A 24,461-nucleotide genomic window follows, 5' to 3' on the forward strand; every position below is an offset into this window, starting at 1 on the left:
TACCAGGCTGTAAACTAATATTATTTTCTACTGTAAAGTTGTGCATTTTAACATAAAGGTCTATGGGAATTGACTCCCTTTTAGAGCCAGCCTCTAGGGTCCCGTCGCTGAATTGCAGTTTAAGTCACTCCGTTTTGGCTATTTGGTGTAGAAACAACAGATTTTATAGCATACAGATATGATAAAGTATGAATGTGTGTATATTGTGGATTAAATTAGAATGGAAGAATTCACGAGAGGGCAGAAATGTTATCACAAGCAATGAAATGACATTTGTTTTAATACATTTTAATAAAGCTTATTAAAGCTAATAACATTTTTTTATTAGATTTTTGTTTTCTTTGAGAGAGAGATAGAGAGAGAGAGAGAGGTACGTACACCTTTGGTTACCTGGCTTTTCTGGTAGCTTTTCAGTAAATTAATTTTCAAAAATGATTTATAAAACTTAAAGTGACAGATCTTCACCCTCAGATATGACACTGGTTTAACCTGGTTTTATGTAATGTAAGATGTCATTGTCAGATAGTTCTAATGCATTATTTTAAAATAAATGAGATTTTCTTCAAAGTATTATTAGCATTTATGTTGGGCCAGTGTGCTGTGGTGTGTTGCGAGTAGGGTGGGCTGCTTTGGGTGAGAAAGTCCAGAGCCACTTTTTAGTCCCAGGCCGTCATGAGTCTCAAACCGGCAACTCTCAGGCAAGCCTGAGCCTGACTCTCTAACCATTAGGCCACGAGTGCACACGTGAACTGATTTAATAAACAAAACAATGTTGTTCCACAACAAGTAATGTAGCTTTAAAAACATGTTGTTAATTTATAATGTCATGTTATGGATTTTCAATAATTCAATAAGTTATTATAAACATGTTTAAACAAAAGGATTAGATTAGTTTCCTTGGTACCCATTTTATGGCATCTATTCTTCCACCCCATGCAACGTCATGCCTCAACATTTATCTATCAATTGATTAACTGACATTACAGCTTGTCTTTGTACAATCAGTCAATGAAAAATGAAAGTATTTATTCCTCTATGACAGTGATTCCCAACCGGGGGTACGCGTACCCCAGGGGGTACGTGAAGAGCTTCCAGGGGGTACGGGAAAAGATTTAGATTTTGCTTTGATCTCATTTACTTTTAATAAAAATGTCTTTCGTTTGTCCAGTCATTGATATAAGATTGATTTTTGTGAGGAAAGCATTGTAAAAAGGACAACTTTAGATCTAAATGTAATTTTAATCTTATTAATATTATTAGCCGTCGTGAGTAAATGCGTTGCATTCTCCAAAACGCAATAGCGATGTCCAACTCAAGAACGATTTACGTGTGATTTACTACAAAGGCGCAAATTAAATACACAGGCACAATAATGACATAAGCACATTTCCATAATGACCATTGCAATCTACTAAGAGCAGCGCAAATTAGTACAGAAACCTCGGCAGGACATCGCAATGAAAATGCGGACTGCGGAGTATGAAGTTCCAGCTAAGTAAAAGCACCCGGAGGACGCAAGATGAAGGGTTAAAGAAGTTTTGAAAAACCTGATTTGACTTCTCCTCGTGACTTCTCCTCCTCTTTTCTTCAGCAAATTAAACACAGCATAGGTTTGGCAAAACTATATATTTTTATATTTTTAAAAAAGTATGTTCCTCTGCCAAAATGTAATACTTTCCAACCATTAATGTCGCTTCTAAAAGGAAAACTTCTACAAATGCATATGCAATAAGGTCGCAAAAATAACACCTTTTCAGAGCTAAATATCTATTGCGTGTCTTTAGTAAGATCAGTCGTTTTTTAACGGCAAAATGATGGTTTGCGCAAGCTGTTAGTAAATCTGGCACTTAAAGGGGTCATGTGATGAATTTTTTTTCATTTGTAAAATAAGTCTTTGTCGTTCCCATAGTCCGTATGTGAAGTTTTATCTCAAAACACCCTAAAGATAATTAATTATAGCATGTCAAAATTGACATTTTGTAGGACTGAGCAAAAATGTGCCGTTTTGGGTGTGTCTTTTAAATGCAAATGAGCTGATAAAATACAAACACTGATGATGGTGGTTTGTTGAAATAAACATGCTTCATCAGTCAGTGATTTTTACTTTAATGTTTAAAATTAATTAGTTAATTAATATTACTAATTATTTGTCTTTAAAACACAACTTTGGTTTAGTTTCGATGAAGGGGTACTTGAGCCTTATTGATTACCAGGTATACCATTTTTATCAAAGCTTTTCAGTAGTAGGCGATGCCTGTCGCAACCAAAAATGCCTCAAGTGGCCACGCCCTTAATTATGCAGAACTTTAAGGCTTAATATAATTTAAAAGGATAAGTTATCAAAAACGTCACCCCCCTCATAGTTGTAATGAAGGGCAAAATTTGCTAAAGCACATATATACCCTTACTCAAAATGAAACATTTATTCTGTTAGCATTGGTACCTAACCTTAAACCTAACTTTGGATATTTTCATTTATTTATTGGTTTATACATTGGAAAATTACTAAGAATTATAATATAACCAATCACTGAAAGAAAAAATAGGCATTAAGACATTACGGAAAAAGTTGAGTTGTACTATAACACTAGATTGTTGTAATCCATTTTACAGGTTAACACATTTGAGAGTTAACTTAATTGACATTTTTCATTTTGGGCCATGTTTTTGCCAATTATTTTACATTTTGCTGTGCAATTATACTGTAAAAAAGTGAAAGCTGCTTTACTTAAAAAAAGAACACCTAAAATATTTCGTTTTTCACTGTAAAGATTTTTTTTAATTGATCCAACTTTTACTTTTTAAAGTTGTTTAATACTGTTTTTAAGCAGCTTTACAGAGCATGCTCATTTCTATGGTCTTTTTTAGAGACATAGAAACAAATAAAAACATGCATTTTCTGTAAAGCAGCTTTTAAGTATTGAAAGAGCAGTTATTTTTATGGTTGGCTAGTGTCATACAACCCACCTGTGTGTTTTCAGCCAATAAATGCAACAAAGCCAGGAAATCCCAGAATAGATGACGGTTTAAAAATACTCTTATAATTTCCACTTTCACTTTACTTATACTAATTCTCAGAAGCATATAAATTAACATTTATGGTTTCTGAAAGCCACAGCCTTGCCTAACCAAGCTGCATTACCTGCAGACTTATTTTACTTAGTAATAGTAATTTTACAGTATATGATTAAATTGTAGTTGCTTTTTTGAAACTGGAGAAGCAATATTTATTTTGCATAATCTGCCATGATAATACCATAACATAGTAGAATAATGGCATAGACAAATAGCAAATGGCAACAAAGACAAGAATTTGAACACGTAACCTTGATGTTGATACTTCACACTGTATTCACCAAATGTCACACGGGTGAGTTTTAATTCATGTAAATGGAGACAAAAGGCATTTTTTTCTGCTGTCCGACACACTAATAATACGATATTGATTCTGAATTGCAAAGGCAATATTATGCACAGCTCTTTCATGTAATATGACTCTGATCCTTAGAAAGTTCTTATCAATCTGAAATCACAGAGTTTGAGTGGTTTATAACATGCATTTGAAATGAAAAAACACCCCTTTAGAAACTTTTTTTGAATACATTGTTTACATAACTACAGCATATGCATCATCTTGCAACAGTTTTATTAAGTAGCACTCTCTGAAAATCACATTCTCACAGTATTAGTTACAGAATCAAGATTGAAGAACCTCACGAGTGATAATATAAACAAGAAAAAGACATACGATATTTCCCCTTTCTTCATTTCACCTCTTTCAGGAGAATCCCATACGGTCGAATTGATTTCTCCACAATCTCCTTCACTTTATCAGGTGTGGTGCCTTCAGGAATCTCAATCAGCCAGTAGTCCTGTCTTTGACACACTTTCCTCATGTCTGGATTGATCCGGTTCTGCATCAGGACTCTGTATGTCTTCCCATTCTTTTTAGATGTAAATTCCATGCTGTAACCGGAAGCCTGGTCGATGTCACAGGTGGAATAGACTTCTCGTCCGTACAGTTGTCTGGGACCTGCTTTGTAATGAGATGAAATGATTCCTCTAGCACCTTCAATGCTGGTTCCATGATAGGAGACGGGCCATTCACCAACCACTGAGTGACTTCTCCATCCATCCGTGCCCAGCCAGGTATTTCCTTCAGGATACTTATCCAGGACTTTGAGAGCAATGCGGTTCCATCCATACGGGCGTTTGTAAAGCTCATCACCACGCCAGCAAACTGACTTGTCAGTGCAGTGTGTGAAATCATAATCGTACTTCGGATCAAATAATTCATCTATGTCCACACACAGCACCTCATGCGAGCTGGAAAATCCTAGTGCTGCTCGTCGTAACGGCACATGAGATTCATCAGTCAAGAAGGAAGACAATAAATTATATATATTGAGTTCAGTAGTATTGCGTGCTCGCAAATCGGTGTAGGGCTTCACGGTAGCACCAGTGAGTGCAGAAAGTAACTCGAGACGAACTTCTTTCTCTACTCGACCCATAGCTCAGTCTGGTTTGCTGCAAACTGTGGATAGGCGATGCAATAGGGAGAGCAAGAGTTTAATAGACAGATTAATGGGTGTGGTAGAATGACAATTACACTCACCTGTGATTTTTCATTAAAACACAAGCAGACACCCACATAAAGACTGCTTGTGGCCAGAGAGGGCCTGCATTTATTTGGCTTTGTGGTTCATACAGGCTGTTCTGTGATCAGCTTTGAGTTCTTCAGCATCCAGACCTGCAACTCTAATGAAGCACACCTGAACCAGCTCATCAAGACCTTCAGGAAGAAGTGTCTCTATTACAGGATATGATGTCACTCACTAGGAGTAGTTTACCCACAGAATGAAAATGTACTATGACTATTTACTCAATCCCATGTCATCCAAGATGTTATTATCTTTTTTCCCAGAACATTAGCCAATAGTTTTCTCTATAACATATCTTCCTTATTTTGGTTTGGTCGTGTTCCTTAGCCAACCCCATTTTTTAAACTCCAGTGCTAGTTTCACAGACAAGGCTTGTCTAAAGCCAGGACTAGGCCTTAGTTACATTTAGATGTTTAAGCATCTTTTATAAACATGTTAGAAATATATGTTACTGGTGTGTCTCTTGAGACAAATCAATGGCAGCCATACGGCAAAAAATACAGCTGTCTAGACAGAATATGTTTTAAACATATGCTAAATACATTTTGTAGATATTTTTATAGTAACATATATTTCAACATTTCTTTCAGGGGCAACAAATACATTTCTAATTTTACAACCCATACAGCAAAAAAAATTCCTGTTCAAAAATATAAAAGTTTGTATAAAATTAGCAAGTATAAAATTATAGTAAACTTTTGCAGTTAAAAATATATTTAATTTTAATCTTTTTAAAACTAAAGTATGTAACATATAAAGTTTTTCTTCTAATGTTAGGTGAATATAAATGCTTTAAAATATATATTAATTTTTAAAATATATTATAAATGACATAAAAATGGGACAAAAATGTGTAAACAAATGTAAAAATATATTTTGGCCATTTTTTGTATATTTTGAAATATTTAAAATTATATTTAACATTTATTTTTTGCTTATTTAAAGGGACAGTAAGTAGAGTTTTAAGTGCTTTATTAATCAAAATCAATGTCTTTATTCATAAATATGTCCTTATTGGTGTCAAATGACCTCTGCCAGTGATCTGACTTTTCTTTGTAAGCTTAGAATTTCTTCTCTTTACTTACATTGAACGGGTAAGTCCAAGAACATTGATATGTATAAAGGCTAGATGTGTTACGGCGAAGTCTCTAACGTCATCCCCGGCGGCCATCTTATCACAGGCAACTCGCTCACTCAAGTGGCCACGCCCTTAATTATGCAGAACTTTAAGGCTTAATATAATTTAAAAGGATAAGTTATCAAAAACGTCACCCCCCTCATAGTTGTAATGAAGGGCAAAATTTGCTAAAGCACATATATACCCTTACTCAAAATGAAACATTTATTCTGTTAGCATTGGTACCTAACCTTAAACCTAACTTTGGATATTTTCATTTATTTATTGGTTTATACATTGGAAAATTACTAAGAATTATAATATAACCTTAATTATAATTAAGACATTACGAAAAAAGTTGAGTTATACTATAACACTAGATTGTTGTAATCCATTTTACAGGTTAACACATTTGAGAGTTAACTTAATTGACATTTTTCATTTTGGGCCATGTTTTTGCCAATTATTTTACATTTTGCTGTGCAATTATACTGTAAAAAAGTGAAAGCTGCTTTACTTAAAAAAAGAACACCTAAAATATTTCGTTTTTCACTGTAAAGATTTTTTTTAATTGATCCAACTTTTACTTTTTAAAGTTGTTTAATACTGTTTTTAAGCAGCTTTACAGAGCATGCTCATTTCTATGGTCTTTTTTAGAGACGTAGAAACAAATAAAAACATGCATTTTCTGTAAAGCAGCTTTTAAGTATTGAAAGAGCAGTTATTTTTATGGTTGGCTAGTGTCATACAACCCACCTGTGTGTTTTCAGCCAATAAATGCAACAAAGCCAGGAAATCCCAGAATAGATGACGGTTTAAAAATACTCTTATAATTTCCACTTTCACTTTACTTATACTAATTCTCAGAAGCATATAAATTAACATTTCTGGTTTCTGAAAGCCACAGCCTTGCCTAACCAAGCTGCATTACCTGCAGACTTATTTTACTTAGTAATAGTAATTTTACAGTATATGATTAAATTGTAGTTGCTTTTTTGAAACTGGAGAAGCAATATTTATTTTGCATAATCTGCCATGATAATACCATAACATAGTAGAATAATGGCATAGACAAATAGCAAATGGCAACAAAGACAAGAATTTGAACACGTAACCTTGATGTTGATACTTCACACTGTATTCACCAAATGTCACACGGGTGAGTTTTTATTCATGTAAATGGAGACAAAAGGCATTTTTTTCTGCTGTCCGACACACTAATAATACGATATTGATTCTGAATTGCAAAGGCAATATTATGCACAGCTCTTTCATGTAATATGACTCTGATCCTTAGAAAGTTCTTATCAATCTGAAATCACAGAGTTTGAGTGGTTTATAACATGCATTTGAAATGAAAAAACCCCCCTTTAGAAACTTTTTTGAATACATTGTTTACATAACTACAGCATATGCATCATCTTGCAACAGTTTTATTAAGTAGCACTCTCTGAAAATCACATTCTCACAGTATTAGTTACAGAATCAAGATTGAAGAACCTCACGAGTGATAATATAAACAAGAAAAAGACATACAATATTTCCCCATCATTCATCACACCTCTTTCAGCAGAATTCCATATGGCCGGATGGCTTTCTCCACAATCTCCTTCTCTTCAGCAGGTGAGGTGCCATCAGGAACCTCAATGAGCCAGTAGTCCTGTCTTTGACACACTTTCCTCATGTCTGGATTGATCCGGTTCTGCATCAGGACTTTGTATGTCTTCCCATTCTTTTTAGATGTAAATTCCATGCTGTAACCGGAAGCCTGGTCGATGTCATAGGTGGAATAGACTTCTCGTCCATACAGTTGTCTGGGACCTGCTCTGTAATGAGATGAAATGATTCCTCTAGCACCTTCAATGCTGGTTCCATGATAGGAGACGGGCCACTCACCATCCACTGAGTGCCTTCTCTCTTCATTTGTGCCCAGCCAGGTATTTCCATCCGGGTATTTATCAAGGACTTTGAGAGCAATGCGGTTCCATCCATACGGGCGTTTGTAAAGCTCATCACCACGCCAGCAAACTGACTTGTCAGTGCAGTGTGTGAAATCATAATCGTACTTCGGATCAAATAATTCATCTATGTCCACACACAGCACCTCATGCGAGCTGGAAAATCCTAGTGCTGCTCGTCGTAACGGCACATGAGATTCATCAGTCAAGAAGGAAGACAATAAATTATATATATTGAGTTCAGTAGTATTGCGTGCTCGCAAATCGGTGTAGGGCTTCACGGTAGCACCAGTGAGTGCAGAAAGTAACTCGAGACGAACTTCTTTCTCTACTCGACCCATAGCTCAGTCTGGTTTGCTGCACACTGTGGATAGGCGATGCAGTAGGGAGAGCAAGAGTTTAATAGACAGATTAATGGGTGTGGTAGAATGACAATTATACTCACCTGTGACTTTTCATTAAAACACAAGCAGACACCCAGATAAAAGGTGTGTTCGACATCGGCTGTGGCTGGATGTAACCGATCGGCGAGATTAGCCGCGTGCAGGCGGGGAGGAGCTGAAAACGGAGACGTGAAGTCGGACGCGCTGTGCTTCCCGTAGTTTGCAGCATTTACGTCAGGCATGGCTGATCACGTGCCGTTTGCTTGCTTTATCACAATAAACATGATTTGTAAGATGTAAACTACATAAAAAGTGAATTGTACTGTTTTGAATGTCCGTGTATGAGCATGAGTGGAACTGAAGAGGCTTACAGCATCTGTTTTTACAGGAATAAAGTTTAACATAAGCATATATTATTTAAATACCATTGTAGTGGGGTCTACGTTTTTTCATTTCTATTTCCATTTTATTTTGATGAAGATGACACAATATAACATCGCGACTACATGAAAATAGCTTTAACTGTTATAAAAATACAGATTTGTGAGCATTTGTGGAACTGAGGGCGTGAAAATAAGCATGAAATACACGTGATTGTTGTCATGTGGTGAATCCGACCAATCTTGAAACAGCTGTGTCGTCATTACAGCCCGTGCAGCTCCTCTTCGCGAACTGCGCTGGCTAACTCAGGTGGCTGATCTTGAATCGCTCTCGCGGTACTTAAAAACCATATGACACAGTCACGTGCCTGCAGCGCCAGCTGAAGTCGGACAAAAGTACTAACCGGAATGCACTGCTTCAAGTCAGCCGCCGATCGGTCTGCGCAGCGCTGCATGAAGTCGAACACACCTAATGACTGGTTGTGGCCAGAGAGGGCCTGCATTTATTCGGCTTTGTGGTTCATACAGGCTGTTCTGTGAGCTATCAGCTTTGAGTTCTTCAGCATCCAGACCTGCAACTCTAATGAAGCACACCTGAACCAACTCATCAAGACCTTCAGGAAGAAGTGTCTCTATTACAGGATATGATGTCACTCACTAGGAATAGTTTACCCACAGAATGAAAATGTACTGACTATTTACTCAATCCCATGTCATCCAAGATGTTATTATCTTTTTTCCCAGAACATTAGCCAATAGTTTTCTCTATCACATATCTTCCTTATTTTGGTTTGGTCGTGTTCCTTAGCCAACCCCATTTTTTAAACTCCAGTGCTAGTTTCACAGACAAGGCTTGTCTAAAGCCAGGACTAGGCCTTAGTTACATTTAGATGTTTAAGCATCTTTTATAAACATGTTAGAAATATATGTTACTGGTGTGTCTCTTGAGACAAATCAATGGCAGCCATACGGCAACAAATACAGCTGTCTAGACAGAATATGTTTTAAATATATGCTAAATACATTTTGTAGATATTTTTATATTAACATATATTTCAACATTTATTTCAGGGGCAACAAATACATTTCTAATTTTACAACCCATACAGCAAAAAAATTCCTGTTCAAAAATATAAAAGTTTGTATAAAATTAGCAAGTATAAAATTATAGTAAACTTTTGCAGTTAAAAATATATTTAATTTTAATCTTTTTAAAACTAAAGTATGTAACATATAAAGTTTTTCTTCTAATGTTAGGTGAATATAAATGCTTTAAAATATATATTAATTTTTAAAATATATTATAAATGACATAAAAATGGGACAAAAATGTGTAAACAAATGTAAAAATATATTTTGGCCATTTTTTGTATATTTTGAAATATTTAAAATTATATTTAACATTTATTTTTTGCTTATTTAAAGGGACAGTAAGTAGAGTTTTAAGTGCTTTATTAATCAAAATCAATGTCTTTATTCATAAATATGTCCTTATTGGTGTCAAATGACCTCTGCCAGTGATCTGACTTTTCTTTGTAAGCTTAGAATTTCTTCTCTTTACTTACATTGAACGGGTAAGTCCAAGAACATTGATATGTATAAAGGCTAGATGTGTTACGGCGAAGTCTCTAACGTCATCCCCGGCGGCCATCTTATCACAGGCAACTCGCTCACTCAAGTGGCCACGCCCTTAATTATGCAGAACTTTAAGGCTTAATATAATTTAAAAGGATAAGTTATCAAAAACGTCACCCCCCTCATAGTTGTAATGAAGGGCAAAATTTGCTAAAGCACATATATACCCTTACTCAAAATGAAACATTTATTCTGTTAGCATTGGTACCTAACCTTAAACCTAACTTTGGATATTTTCATTTATTTATTGGTTTATACATTGGAAAATTACTAAGAATTATAATATAACCTTAATTATAATTAAGACATTACGAAAAAAGTTGAGTTATACTATAACACTAGATTGTTGTAATCCATTTTACAGGTTAACACATTTGAGAGTTAACTTAATTGACATTTTTCATTTTGGGCCATGTTTTTGCCAATTATTTTACATTTTGTTGTGCAATTATACTGTAAAAAAGTGAAAGCTGCTTTACTTAAAAAAAGAACACCTAAAATATTTCGTTTTTCACTGTAAAGATTTTTTTTAATTGATCCAACTTTTACTTTTTAAAGTTGTTTAATACTGTTTTTAAGCAGCTTTACAGAGCATGCTCATTTCTATGGTCTTTTTTAGAGACGTAGAAACAAATAAAAACATGCATTTTCTGTAAAGCAGCTTTTAAGTATTGAAAGAGCAGTTATTTTTATGGTTGGCTAGTGTCATACAACCCACCTGTGTGTTTTCAGCCAATAAATGCAACAAAGCCAGGAAATCCCAGAATAGATGACGGTTTAAAAATACTCTTATAATTTCCACTTTCACTTTACTTATACTAATTCTCAGAAGCATATAAATTAACATTTCTGGTTTCTGAAAGCCACAGCCTTGCCTAACCAAGCTGCATTACCTGCAGACTTATTTTACTTAGTAATAGTAATTTTACAGTATATGATTAAATTGTAGTTGCTTTTTTGAAACTGGAGAAGCAATATTTATTTTGCATAATCTGCCATGATAATACCATAACATAGTAGAATAATGGCATAGACAAATAGCAAATGGCAACAAAGACAAGAATTTGAACACGTAACCTTGATGTTGATACTTCACACTGTATTCACCAAATGTCACACGGGTGAGTTTTTATTCATGTAAATGGAGACAAAAGGCATTTTTTTCTGCTGTCCGACACACTAATAATACGATATTGATTCTGAATTGCAAAGGCAATATTATGCACAGCTCTTTCATGTAATATGACTCTGATCCTTAGAAAGTTCTTATCAATCTGAAATCACAGAGTTTGAGTGGTTTATAACATGCATTTGAAATGAAAAAACACCTCTTTAGAAACTTTTTTTGAATACATTGTTTACATAACTACAGCATATGCATCATCTTGCAACAATTTTATTAAGTAGCACTCTCTGAAAATCACATTCTCACAGTATTAGTTACAGAATCAAGATTGAAGAACCTCACGAGTGATAATATAAACAAGAAAAAGACATACAATATTTCCCCTTCATTCATCACACCTCTTTCAGGAGAATCCCATACGGGCGAATTGATTTCTCCACAATCTCCTTCTCGTTAGCAGGCATGGTACCTTCAGGAACCTCAATCAGCCAGTAGTCCTGTCTTTGACACACTTTCCTCATGTCTGGATTGATCCTGTTCTGCATCAGGACTCTGTAGGTCTTTCCATCCTTTTTAGATGTAAATTCCATGCTGTAACCGGAAGCCTGGTCGATGTCATAGGTGGAATAGACTCCTCGTCCGTACAGTTGTCTGGGACCTGCTTTGTAATGAGATGACATGATCCCTTTAGCACCTTCAATGCTGGTTCCATGATAGGAGACGGGCCATTCACCAGCCACTGAGTGACTCCTCCATCCATCCGTGCCCAGCCAGGTATTTCCATCAGGATACTTATTCAGGACTTTGAGAGCGATGCGTTTCCATCCACATGGGCGTTTGTATGGCTCATTACCACGCATGCAGGTTGACTTGTCAGTGCAGTTTGTGAAATCATAATCGTACTTCGGGTCAAATAATTCATCTATGTCCACACACAGCACCTCATGCGAGCTGGAAAATCCTAGTCCTGCTAGTCGTAACGGCACATGAGATTCATCAGTCAAGAAGGAAGACAATAAATTATATATATTGAGTTCAGTAGTATTGCGTGCTCGCAAATCAGTGTAGGGCTTCACGGTAGCACCAGTGAGTGCAGAAAGTAACTCGAGACGAACTTCTTTCTCTACTCGACCCATAGCTCAGTCTGGTTTGCTGCAAACTGTGGATAGGCGATGCAGTAGGGAGAGCAAGAGTTTAATAGACAGATTAATGGGTGTGGTAGAATGACAATTACACTCACCTGTGATTTTTCATTAAAACACAAGCAGACACCCACATAAAGACTGCTTGTGGCCAGAGAGGGCCTGCATTTATTCGGCTTTGTGGTTCATACAGGCTGTTCTGTGAGCTATCAGCTTTGAGTTCTTCAGCATCCAGACCTGCAACTCTAATGAAGCACACCTGAACCAACTCATCAAGACCTTCAGGAAGAAGTGTCTCTATTACAGGATATGATGTCACTCACTAGGAGTAGTTTACCCACAGAATGAAAATGTACTGATTATTTACTCAATCCCATGTCATCCAAGATGTTATTGTCTTTTTTCCCAGAACATTAGCCAATAGTTTTCTCTATCACATATCTTCCTTATTTTGGTTTGGTCGTGTTCCTTAGCCAACCCCATTTTTTAAACTCCAGTGCTAGTTTCACAGACAAGGCTTGTCTAAAGCCAGGACTAGGCCTTAGTTACATTTAGATGTTTAAGCATCTTTTATAAACATGTTAGAAAAATATGTTACTGTGTCTCTTGAGACAAATCAATGGCAGCCATAAGGCAAAAAATACAGCTGTCTAGACAGAATATGTTTTAAATATATGCTAAATACATTTTGTAGATATTTTTATATTAACATATATTTCAACATTTATTTCAGGGGCAACAAATACATTTCTAATTTTACAACCCACACAGCAAAAAAACGTCCTGGTCAAAAATATTAAAGTTCGTATAAAATGTATAAGCAAGTATAAAATGTAAAATGATAAGTATACTTTTGCAGTTGAAAATATATTCAATTTTAATATTTTTAAAACTAAAGTATGTAACATACAAAGTTTTTCTTCTAATGTTAGGTGAATATAAATGCTTTCAAATATATTAAAAATATATTAATTTTTGGCTCAAAAAATTGTAAACAAATTTAAAAATATGTTTGGCCATTGCATTTTTTGTATATTTTGAAATATTTAAAATTGTATTGGAACATTTATTTTTTGCCGTATGGGCTTATTTAAAAGGACAGTAAGTAGGATTTTAAGTGTTTTATTAATCAAAATCAATGTCTTTATTCATAAATATGTCCTCGTTGGTGTTAAATGACCTCTGCCAGTGACCTGACTTTTCTTTGTAAGCCCCGAATTTCTTCTCTTTATTTACATTGAACGGGTAAGTCCAAGAACATAGATATGTATAAAGGCTAGATGTGTTACGGCGAAGTCTCTAACGTCATCACCCGGCGGCCATCTTACCACAGGCAACTCGCTTACTCGTAGCATTGAGTTTTAATGGTGAAGGTACTTTTAAATGACCATAACTTTCTTCCAATTTTCAAACGGTTTGGTTTCTTAAAAACGTTATTAACGTGGCTATAATTCTGGATGCTTTAACATGTTCAATGAATTTTTTTTAATGAACGTTTATAATAAACCAAACCATTTGAAAATGTGTAGAAAAGTGAGCAAGTTATGGTCATTTAAAAGTACCTGCACCATTAAAACTCAATGCTACGAGTGAGCGAGCTGCCTGTGGTAAGAAAGTTCCACTCAATTCGCCTGCAGCGCGGGCGAGACATTTAGCCTTATAAATATCTATGTCCAAGAAGGCTTCCATGTCGTTCCGCCAGACTGATAAACTATAATAGCAGAGAGGGACAAAAAGCACTAGCCTACCAACACGTTTCCACAACGCGTTTTCATTCAGAAAACGTGAACTAGCTGAAACGGACAAGGAGATCAGTGATTACATAACGTCTACTGTAGTTGCAACACGCATTTGGAAAAGCGAGGTGCTAGACGAGATGGTCCTCACTGCAGAACACGAGATCCAGGGGGCGGGGTTGGATCTAGATCCAACTCCTCCCACTTTATATAATTTGTTCCGCCAAATGAACCAGAATATTTGCGTTGTTGCAGCCCGCAATTAGTTGCATCCTGTGGTCGCCAACATTTGCTCTTATCAGTTTAAGTGTACGTTTGATTAATAATACAGTCGAGAAAGATTCATAATTTAGAAAGTGATGATCACAGTTAGTGTAAGTGGAGGTAAGGGAGACGTTCCCGACAGGGTGATATCACTGAAGGGACATATTTGCGACTCGCTTGGCTGTACCTTATCCTACTTATTACACATAAAAACACAAATGTATTTGAAATCTTTTATTACATTAAAACAAACGTAAAAATTTTTTAGGAAACCTGTTTCCTAAAGGCTGTAAGTTTCAGCTCCGCCCCTGGATCTGGATCCAACCCCGCCCCCTGGAGGTTGTGTTCTGCATTGAGGCGCTACTGCGCTAGACAGCACAATTCATATGAATGCAAAATACAATTTCACCACTAGATGGGGTAAATCCTACTTATTGTCCCTTTAAGATCTGTCGATGCACATTATTTTCAGTTGTCTCAAACATGCACACAGAAAAGTTTTTTATTGTTTTTTTACCGGTTCCTCAGAGGTTCTTTGGTGGTTCTTTTGGGTTGTTAAGGTGTAATATAAAACCACTGCCATCCTGTTAAGCCCCTTTGTAGTTGTTTACAGGATCTCTAACTCTCCCTTAGTCTCTAGAGGAAAGGATTAAAAACAACATTATCATACAGTGTATATTTGCTGAAGATATTTTCGCCTCCAAAACATGCATAAGGAAAGATTCCCCTCCCAAGACACTTTGTCAATGTACACTCTAAAAACAAACGGTGCTATATAGCACCAAAAGTGGTTCTTTGCTCGTAATCATAGAAGAACCATTTTAGTGCCATATAGCACCTGTGAAGCACCTGTGTAGAACCATATAGTGCTATGTAGAACCAAATGTGGTGATATAGTGGTGCAATATGGCCCCTATATGGTTCTACACAGGTGCTTCACCGGTGCTTCACCGGTGCTATATGGCACTAAAAACGGTTCTTCTATGGTTACGATTCAAATCAACAGTTTTTGGTTCTATATAGCACCGTTTGTTTTTTTAGAGAGTAACATATAATATATAAGAAGGAGAATGCGTGGTTGTAGAAAGCAAGACAATTTGAATACTGAGAGCTGTTGCAGGAGAAGAAATAAGAGTATTATTCATTTTTCAAATAAAAGTGTGATTTATACAACCATACTAACTTTTCTATGGTAGTATCTGGCACAATAATGAGCCCTATTAGCTCAAAAATTAACCAACATTTTTGTTAATGCCTGGAATACACTACAAGACTTTTATGCAGATTGGCCCAGGTTGATGAGCCTCTGGTGATTGATGAGTGGCTATTTTTTTGCAAGGTGGTACTGTTTTGTTGGTAGAATGGCCAAACGGAGCAATGCACCTTTTCACATTCATAGTAGCTAATATAACTGCAGCATCTTATTAATGTTCTCTTGGCTTCACTTTAAAGTGCTGATGTCTAAGTGAGCAGACAGGATCTCCAGAATCACATCTTTGACTACTTATTTATTAAAAGATTCTTCTTTTTATAAATGAAGAAATAAAAAATCTTTTTCCATTTATTTAAAATAGTTAGCGCCTCAGATTGGGTCTGATGCTTCATGCACTTCAGTGTTTTATTCTCAGCTTATAACCAGTGCTGCAACTTTTATTTTCAATATTACTGCTATGTTAAACTAGTTTTTCCTGCAACTTTTTGCCTTTGTGTAACAAACACGTGATTTCTAGAAAATAGTCATATTTTCCAATGTGGTGTAGGTGTTTCCCATGTATTTTACCTCTCTTAGACAACGTTCATTTTAAAACTAAAAGTAAAACTAAGATCTTATGAAGCTCTATTCACTTAGAAATGTAGTTTATTTAAAAATTATAGTGCAAAAATAAAGAAATTTTGTCTTTTATTTTTAAAAGTTATCTGTTAAACTTGAATAAAATATACGTTGAAGTTTTAATGAAGGTTATAGTATTGTACTACAACTCCATCAGTTGGATAAAGCATATTTTTTCTTTAATATAAATCCAGTTCAAAATAAAAATATAATGGGAGCTATATGAAAACTTTTCTTCAGTAAAATTACTTAATAAACATTAAATAAATATTTATTAAATGAAAACATAATTCCCTAAGTCTTTAAAATACATAGGCTATGCTGAGGGCGAAACAAAAGCAAACACACATAAACAAATCTTTGTGCAATCTGTGTTTATATTGAATTCTGTAAGATAAAACACATTTATTAACTCTTGCTTAACCTGGAAATCAGTGATCAGTTCTGTCAGTTGGTCAAGTATGAAAACTAAAATCTGAAAAAGGGGTTATGAAATAGATTAAAGTCTACTCAGTCTACACCTGCTTCAGGAGAATCCCATACGGTCGAATTGATTTCTCCACAATCTCCTTCTCTCTATAAGTTGGGGTGTCTGCAGGAATCTCAATCAGCCAGTACTTATCTGTCACGGACTTTTTTTCTCCAGGATTGATCCTGTTCTGTATGATGACACTGTACGTCTGCCTGTTTGTTGTAGATGTAAACGTTTTGCAATAACCACTAGCTTCGTTAATGTCATTTGTTGAATAGATTCCTCTCCCATACATTTTTCCAGGACCTGCTTTGTAGTGAGATTTAATGATCTCTCTCGCACCTTCAATGCTGGTTCCATGATAGGAGACAGGCCATTCACTAACCACTGAGTTACTCCTCCATCCATCTGTACCTAGCCAGGCATTTCCATCAGGATACTTATTCAGGACTTTGAGAGCCATACGGTACCATCCACACGGGCGTTTGTAATTTTCACCACCCCGGCTGAGGGTTGATGTGTCATTGCAGTATGTGAAATCATAATCACTCCTTGGGTCAAAAAATTCATCCATGTTCACAAACAGCTCCTGTCGTAGAAATGAAAGACCCATCATATATTTTCCAGAAAAGACAACAAATTCAGTACATTGAGTTCAGTCCACTTTATCCAGGAATGTCATAACAGAAACTTCAAGAAGAGCAGAGTGTGCCTCCAGATGTTCTTCCTTAACCACTGTAGACAAAATGCTGATTTGCCTCAACAGCCTGAAATACAGTCAATGGTTTTGAAACGGAAAGTACGTTTGCTTTGCTTTACATACAGTATGAACTCAGTCAAGACAAAGAGAAAGTGTTGCATTGTTTCGGTTGCAATGCTTTCAGTATTACTATATAAGCAAATTAAGGTTTGAAAATATATATTGTTTAAATTCTTAAAAATGAAAAAAAAAACATGGTAACTACATTAAGTTCACACAGTATACATTTTTTTTTCAGCCAGACAAAAAGACATTGATGAGAATTTGGTGGAAATTATCAAAGATTCACAGCCATTTTCTGTGGTGGAGGATGAGGGCTTCAGGGCATTTGTAATAAGCTCGACCCAGCATATGTGCTTCCTAAAAGACACGCCTTGCAAACAGCTAAGCTAGTTACTCCCATTAGAGATCTGTGCCGAAATGTGGTATTCTTTCTGAAGGTCAACGACAAATGCAACTGAGAAGCTGCTGCAATTCAGCAACAGATTGGCAGGCCTAAGATGAAGCCGGTTCAAGAGATGGAAACAAAGTGGAACAGCACACTTTTCATGCTTCAATGACTTTATGAAGAACGCGATGCAGTTGTTGCTGCATTAACACAAACAATAAACCTTAGAACAGCATGCAGAACGGCTGACTCTATTAATCAGGTTTGTATACTATTGTGAGTTATTTAATGTAAAGGGACCTGTTGTTTGTAAGCGCTCTATTTGTTTACATAGTATACATGCCGTGCGGAGTTAGTCCATCCTTTGACATGTCAGCAGTGCCGACTCGCAAATAATCAGGTGGGTATGCTACTGATTTATCGCATGCCCATTATGAAAATTCCATCGCTAATTCGGTACTCTTCTTTTATCAGCTTAAAGCGCTCCGGGGGTATAAGCCCATATGACACGGGGTAGCTGATTATTACCCAGTGACCCAGCTGACCCAGCTTCCCCTTCTTCTTTTTGGGCAGGTACTTTTTTGTTTAAGTACCTGCCCGGCGGCATACATTTCTGCGACGCCTGGTCCACCCCTTCCTTTATGCTGTCCTGCTCCTGGGAATAACTGTGGGACAGGGTATTAATCCGTGCGGGTATTCGCGCACCCCCGCATTGTTTCAGCCAGAGGAGGTTTGCGTGGTTGTATGGTACGGTTGTGGTGGTGTGTACGAGTTAAGTTCGTGTGTGTGTGTGACTTATAGTGTATAGTGTGAGAAGGACACGTCGTTTTGTGTGTGTGTGTGTGTATAGTGTGCGTGTGGTAAATGGGTTAAGTGAGGAATGAGTGCTAGTTTGTTTACTTTATTTTGTATTTTGTTATAAAGTATGATGTGGTTTATTTTGTGTTTTCTGTTTATTTGATTTAATATTGGTTTCACAATTTAGTGTTTATTTGGTTATTTTGTGGAGCGTGGTATTCTATTCAACTGTTAGATCAGCCGGGGAGGAATGTAACTTCTCTAAATATTTCTTTTTTTGTAATTGTTCACTGAGTGGTTTGTAACTTTTGTGTTTTTTTTTTAAACGCGTGTGGTGAAGTGAGCCCAAAGTAATTTGTATTTAAAGTGTGTGGTGAAGTGGAAATTTGCTTTTCTTTATTTCTCCCTGTGATCCGATCTGAACTTTTGATGTCTGTTACCTAATCTAGTGTTTTTAGTATGCCATACAGACCCGTTTGCCACTGAACCTGCATTAACGTATGGTTGGGTTGTGATTTTGGCGTTTTTTTTCTATTGCGAATAGTATGCCATACAGACCCGTTTGTACACTGAACCTGCATTAATGACGACAGTGGGGCTTCCGGCCTCAGTCAAACGGGTTGGCACGTATGGTCGGGTTGCGATTTTGGCGCTTTCTTGTGTCTTGTGAATAGTATGCCATACAGACCCGTTTGCCACTGAACCTGCATTAACGACGACAGTGGGGCCTCCAGCCTTAGTCAAACGGGTTGACACGTATGGTCAGGTTGCGATGTTGGCGTTTTCTCGTGATCTTGTAAATAGTATGCAATATAGACCCGTTTGCCACTGAACCTACATTAACGACGACAGTGGGGTTACAGGCCTTAGTCAAACGGGTCGACAGGTTTCATTTTCTCTTAAAAATCGGAAGGTGACCCTTAGTTACCATATATACCGTCGCAGTGGGCCCCCAATTTGCAAAATCCTCAACTGTGGATAAAACAATTATGCCTCAATAGTTAGTCTGTCTGAAACTAAGCTGATTAAACCACATCACTGTGTGACACTTGCATTACATGTGAACGGCCCCTACGCTAATAGGATTTTGTTTTTCTCTCCCTGTCTCGTCCCTGGGTCCCATTGACCCTGAGGACAATGGGACAAACAGACCCAGTTCCGGTAGATGTGAAAGTCGGCACACCTCTGATCTACTGGTCGTCCTTCAGTGTGATGCCCAGCTGATGCCTGACCAACGACCACCGGCAGGACCCGCTTAATATCCACTTAATCTCCGCTTAAGCTCCTTATCCGTTTATATGTGTGTATATACATGTATATCTCCCAAGGGTTTTTCCCTCCTAGGACTTTTATTTTTATTTCCTCGGCTAAACAACCCGGGGTTTTTGTTTTTTTTCTCCTAGGGGGTTTTTTACCCCGGGGAGGTAGCCTGCTTTGGCTTAACTTAGCTTCTTCTTCTAGACGTTACATTAGTAATATGCTTGCTCATAATGTCGCGTCATAGACGCAGCAAATTTGACTGCTTATGCTATTGTGTATTATGTTATGCTATCTGTCGTTTTTCTGTGCTTTTACTGCTTCTATTAATGTAAAGCTGCTTTGAAACAATTGAGTATTGTGAAAAGCGCTATATAAATAAAATTGAATTGAATTGAATTGAATTTTTTAAATGAAGCTAGCTTCACTAGTCTTGTGATCAAGATATTACATTAAATTGTGGTTTTACTCTGTATAAATAAAGTATTGTTATTTTTGTATTCATGTCTCCTCTGAATCTTTGTGGGAACTTACCTGTGTGCCATTATTTCCCTGGGTGCAATTCCCAGGGTGGCGTAGTCGGTGTTACAAAGACTTAGGTGTTTACAAAATCTTTAAGAGGTTCCAAATAGTACCTTCTTAAAGGTAAATTGTGGTTGGAATAACACCTTTGGGTGCCACATTTGTATGTATATATATATATGTAAACGAATAAGGAGATTAAACAGGTTGAACTGGGTTTGTTTGTCTCAATGTCCTCTGGATCGAGGACGAGACAGGGAGCGAGAAACAAAATTCACATGTTGGCATGTAAAGCAAGTGTCACACATTGTTGTGGTTTAATACCTGTTCAGTTCCCAGCTATTGCGCAACTAGTATATTACCAGCTTGCTTGTGTCAGCATGCACACTCTTCGCTGCCGTCGTCTGCGGATTGAAGAACATGCTGAAATTCTTAGGGTAAAGTCAAGGGGAAAGCCGAAGTCTGCCCTGTCTTGGTTTTCATATGAAATTTTAAGGGGACTGAAGTGATCACAAATTTGTGTACAGTTTATAGAGCTATAAGTGAAGAAAAGCTGACATATTTTTTCCCAATGTATGGTAACCCAAATTTGCAATGTGACCTCTGCATGTTTCCTGAGAGTTCTGTCAAAGCCGAGATGGTCACCTATGAGCTCCCCAGACTCACTGCACATGTCTGACCCAAGATGTCTGCCATACCTGTACTTGTATCCAAGATGTCCGCCATGCCTGTACTTTTTCACAAGATAGCCCCCACGCCAGTGTCCGTTCACAAGATGGCTGCCACGCACATGCCTGGCCCACCGTTCCTCCCCCGTTCTACCTCCGCTTCACCACCCACCTGGACATTTTTCACACTTCCTGTTATGTTTTCAAGTCAATTTGTAGTTCTGTTCTGCCTCTGCCTGTCTCTCCTCCACCAATGTTACAGTAGCACTCAAAACACTTTACATATGAAAGGGGGATTCTTCTCAACCACCACCAATGTTCAGCATCTACCTGAATGATGCGACAGCAGCCATATTGTGCCAGAACGCCCACCACACACCAGCTTATTAGTGGAAAGGATACAGAGTGATAGGCCAATGGGCAAATTTGGCCAGAATGCGGGGCACACCCCTACTCTTTTTCGAAAAACATCCTGGAATTTTTAACGACCACAGAGAGTCAGGACCTTGGTTTAACATTTCATCCAAAGGACGGATGAACAGCCAGAGATTGTAAGCTCTTGAAGGACGTCTCATCTGAAGCCTACAATATTTTACAATAATAAACCCAATGAACTGGTTTTAAATAGGATGGGGAATGAGTAACAGGTGTGCAACACGATACTATCCACACGGTCGTTGGTATTGCTCATTACCACAAGTTGAATCATCAGTACAGTTGGTGAGATCATAATCACTCTCTCTGTCAAAGTATTCCTGTGGCAAAAAACTAGATGATTGACCCATCAAAAATGTTCCAATAAAAACTTTATATAAAAATTCTGTATTTTTTTTTTTCTTCCAATATAAGCTTTAAATGAACATCAAGAAAAGTGGATAGTGCCTCTAAAACAACTTTTGTTCTATACTAAAGGCAATTAATGCTGATCTGACTTATAACACCTCAGGCAATAACAGGTGTTTCCCATAAAGCATGTGTTTGACCTCTTTACTGTTAATTTTAAAACTAAAAGTGAAACTAAGATCTTATTTTAACCTCAGATAAAATTATTTTTATGCCAGTATTGAGTTTATTAATAACAACTCAGGCTTAGATACTAAAAACACAATAGAATATACAGTTTGTACAGTATAAAATGCATTAAGTCTATGGAATGTCCCCACAAAACATGGACACCAGAAGGTGTGTGTGTGTGTGTGTGTGTGTGTGTGTGTGTGTGTGTGTGTGTGTGTGTGTGTGTGTGTGTGTGTGTGTGTGTGTGTGTGTGTGCGTGTACCTGGTAATCATCACATTGTGGGGACCAAATGTACCCACAAAGATAGGAATACCAGTAAATTTTACCTTGTGGATACATTTTGAGGTCCCCATGAGGAAACAACCTTAAAATAAAAAAGAATCTATATAGTAAGAGATCAGTAACAAAATAAGTATTTAATTCATACTATTTTTAAAGTAATATAATCTATATTGCATCTGTTGGAAAGGTCTAAGAACGTAGTTTTCATATTTCAAAACCTTTAAGCAGTAATAATAAAGCAGTTACTGTAATTTATTCATTTGTTACAAGAGTATGCAGCAAACCTCACAGCAAACCAACACAAACCTCAGTTTTTATGCATTCAAAAATAATACTATATCGCATTTTTTATTTATTACAAATAAATGTAAACTGCTATAAAAAATATTTTTTACCTCCAGACACTTCCGTAAAAAACTTCCGTAAAAAAGTGTCTTCTTTAAACCAAGACCAAAATAATGGGTTGTGCACACCAAAACTTTTTAGACGCGTTTAAAAGTTTTGGTGTGCACAACCCCTTAGGCTTCTAGACAAAAAAGGCAGATTTATATTAATTTGAAGGTGTACATCACCGTTTCACCACCAAAGAATGCACCAGTTAAAGGGTTAAATATGTTTTTCAAGTAAGAAACTAAATCAATAATAAGCATAGACCTATTTGTTTTTCACATTAATAATAATAAAAAAATGACATACAAATATAAACTTGTGTGTATATAAAAGAGCTTTTGAAACCAATTTATTTTTAGTCGGCATCACCATAACTTGCATATATCTTCCTTCATTGTACCTCTTTTAAAGCTCATGTAACACACGCTGTTTCTGCATTTCTGATGTAAATCTGGAGTACTTATAGAGTAGTATTACATCCTTTTTATCTCCGAAGAGTCTTTAGTTTAATCAGATTTATAAAAGAAAGGTCAGCTTTACCGAATCTTTCCGATAACGTACGAAAAAATGAAGAAGGTCATGCAACACTTATAACTTATAATTCACTACATGTTTTTTTTAATTAAACAAAGCTATCTCGCGTGATATGATGTTTGAAAGTTCAAGCGTCTCCCGCTTCATTTCTTACACCTGCTTCATCAGAATACCATACGGGCGGAAAGATTTCTCCACAATCTCCTTCTCTTTAGCAGCTGAGGTGCCTTCAGGAATCTCAATCAGCCAGTAGTCCTGCCTTTTACACACTTTCCTCATTTTTGGATTGATCCTGTTCTGCATGATGACTCTGTATTTCTTTCCATTTTTGGATGTAAATTCCCTGCTGTAATCAAAAGCCTGATCGATGTCATATGTTGAATATATTCCTCGCCCATATTTTTCTCTGTCACCTGGTTTGTAATAAGATTTCACAATCTTTTTAGCATTTTCAATGGTGGTTCCATGATAGGAGACGGGCCATTCACCAGCCACTGAGTGACTCCTCCATCCATCCGTGCCCAGCCAGGTATTTCCATCAGGATACTTATTCAGGACTTTGAGAGCAAAACGGTACCATCCACATGGGCGTTTGTATGGCTCATCGCCACGCTTGCAAATTGACTTGTCATTGCAGTATCTGAAATCATAATCAAACTGTGGGTCCAAAAATCCATTCATGTCCACAAACAACTCCTTGCCTGGACCTCCATTGAAAAGGTTTCCAAAAAAGGTTGAAAATAATAAATTCTCTACATTAAGCTCATTAACATTTGACATTCCTTTGGATCCCGGCTTGATAGGAACGCCAAGAATCACAGAGAGTGCTTCCAGACAAATTAGCTGTTCCATTGTGGATACAGTTATTGTTGATCTGTCTCAACAGCCTGGAACAAGTCAAAAGTCTTTCTGCTCGACAATGGTGATGTTTTAAGCGAAAGCACTTCTGCTCTGCTTTATATAGGGGTGTAGTTTATGGTGGGATGGGAAGAGCTTAACCCAAGTATTTAAAAATAGCTATTACCCCCCCCCCCCAACATTAATTCTAACATTAACTCACACTTGTTCTGCAAAATTCTAAACACAGGCAGGCAAAACTTGAACACAACTACACAACTTGAACACAGTTATCATCGAGTAAA

At 36.8% G+C, this 24,461-nt stretch overlaps 3 protein-coding genes across 6 annotated transcripts; all 3 read right to left on the reverse strand.

The window, feature by feature from the left end:
* Positions 1 to 3,327: 3,327 nt before the first annotated feature.
* LOC141365860 (uncharacterized) lies at positions 3,328 to 4,766 on the reverse strand. Its single transcript, XM_073870757.1, has 2 exons — positions 4,616 to 4,766; positions 3,328 to 4,534 (listed from the first exon to the last, which is right to left on the reverse strand). Exon 2 carries the CDS (start codon positions 4,509 to 4,511, stop codon positions 3,765 to 3,767), a length of 747 nt encoding a protein of 248 aa, XP_073726858.1. The 5' UTR covers positions 4,512 to 4,534; positions 4,616 to 4,766; the 3' UTR covers positions 3,328 to 3,764.
* Positions 4,767 to 6,894: 2,128 nt separating this feature from the next.
* On the reverse strand, positions 6,895 to 12,699 carry LOC129451285 (uncharacterized). Of its 4 annotated transcripts, none has more exons than XM_073870759.1 (2): positions 12,501 to 12,659; positions 6,895 to 8,100 (listed from the first exon to the last, which is right to left on the reverse strand). In XM_073870759.1, the coding sequence occupies exon 2, from the start codon at positions 8,075 to 8,077 to the stop codon at positions 7,334 to 7,336; it is 744 nt and encodes a 247-aa protein (XP_073726860.1). In that variant the 5' UTR covers positions 8,078 to 8,100; positions 12,501 to 12,659; the 3' UTR covers positions 6,895 to 7,333. The 4 variants fall into 4 exon arrangements, with proteins under 4 accessions (XP_073726860.1, XP_055070357.2, XP_073726861.1 ...); XM_055214382.2 differs by lacking the exon at positions 12,501 to 12,659 and adding an exon at positions 8,182 to 8,209; XM_073870760.1 differs by lacking the exon at positions 6,895 to 8,100 and adding an exon at positions 11,213 to 12,412 and having other exon boundaries at positions 12,501 to 12,699.
* Positions 12,700 to 22,913: 10,214 nt separating this feature from the next.
* On the reverse strand, positions 22,914 to 24,357 carry LOC141365586 (uncharacterized). Its single transcript, XM_073870067.1, has one exon. The coding sequence runs from the start codon at positions 24,169 to 24,171 to the stop codon at positions 23,470 to 23,472; it is 702 nt and encodes a 233-aa protein (XP_073726168.1). The 5' UTR covers positions 24,172 to 24,357; the 3' UTR covers positions 22,914 to 23,469.
* Between the last annotated feature and the right edge of the window lie 104 nt (positions 24,358 to 24,461).

This window comes from Misgurnus anguillicaudatus, chromosome 8, assembly GCF_027580225.2.
Source record: "Misgurnus anguillicaudatus chromosome 8, ASM2758022v2, whole genome shotgun sequence".
In the NCBI taxonomy this organism is placed as follows: Eukaryota; Metazoa; Chordata; class Actinopteri; order Cypriniformes; family Cobitidae; genus Misgurnus; species Misgurnus anguillicaudatus.

Coding starts and splice junctions, on each gene's coding strand:
- LOC129451285 (XM_073870759.1), bottom strand. CDS start 8,077: ATGGGTCGAGTAGAGAAAGAAGTTCGTCTCGAGTTACTTTCTGCACTC.
- LOC141365586 (XM_073870067.1), bottom strand. CDS start 24,171: ATGGAACAGCTAATTTGTCTGGAAGCACTCTCTGTGATTCTTGGCGTT.
- LOC141365860 (XM_073870757.1), bottom strand. CDS start 4,511: ATGGGTCGAGTAGAGAAAGAAGTTCGTCTCGAGTTACTTTCTGCACTC.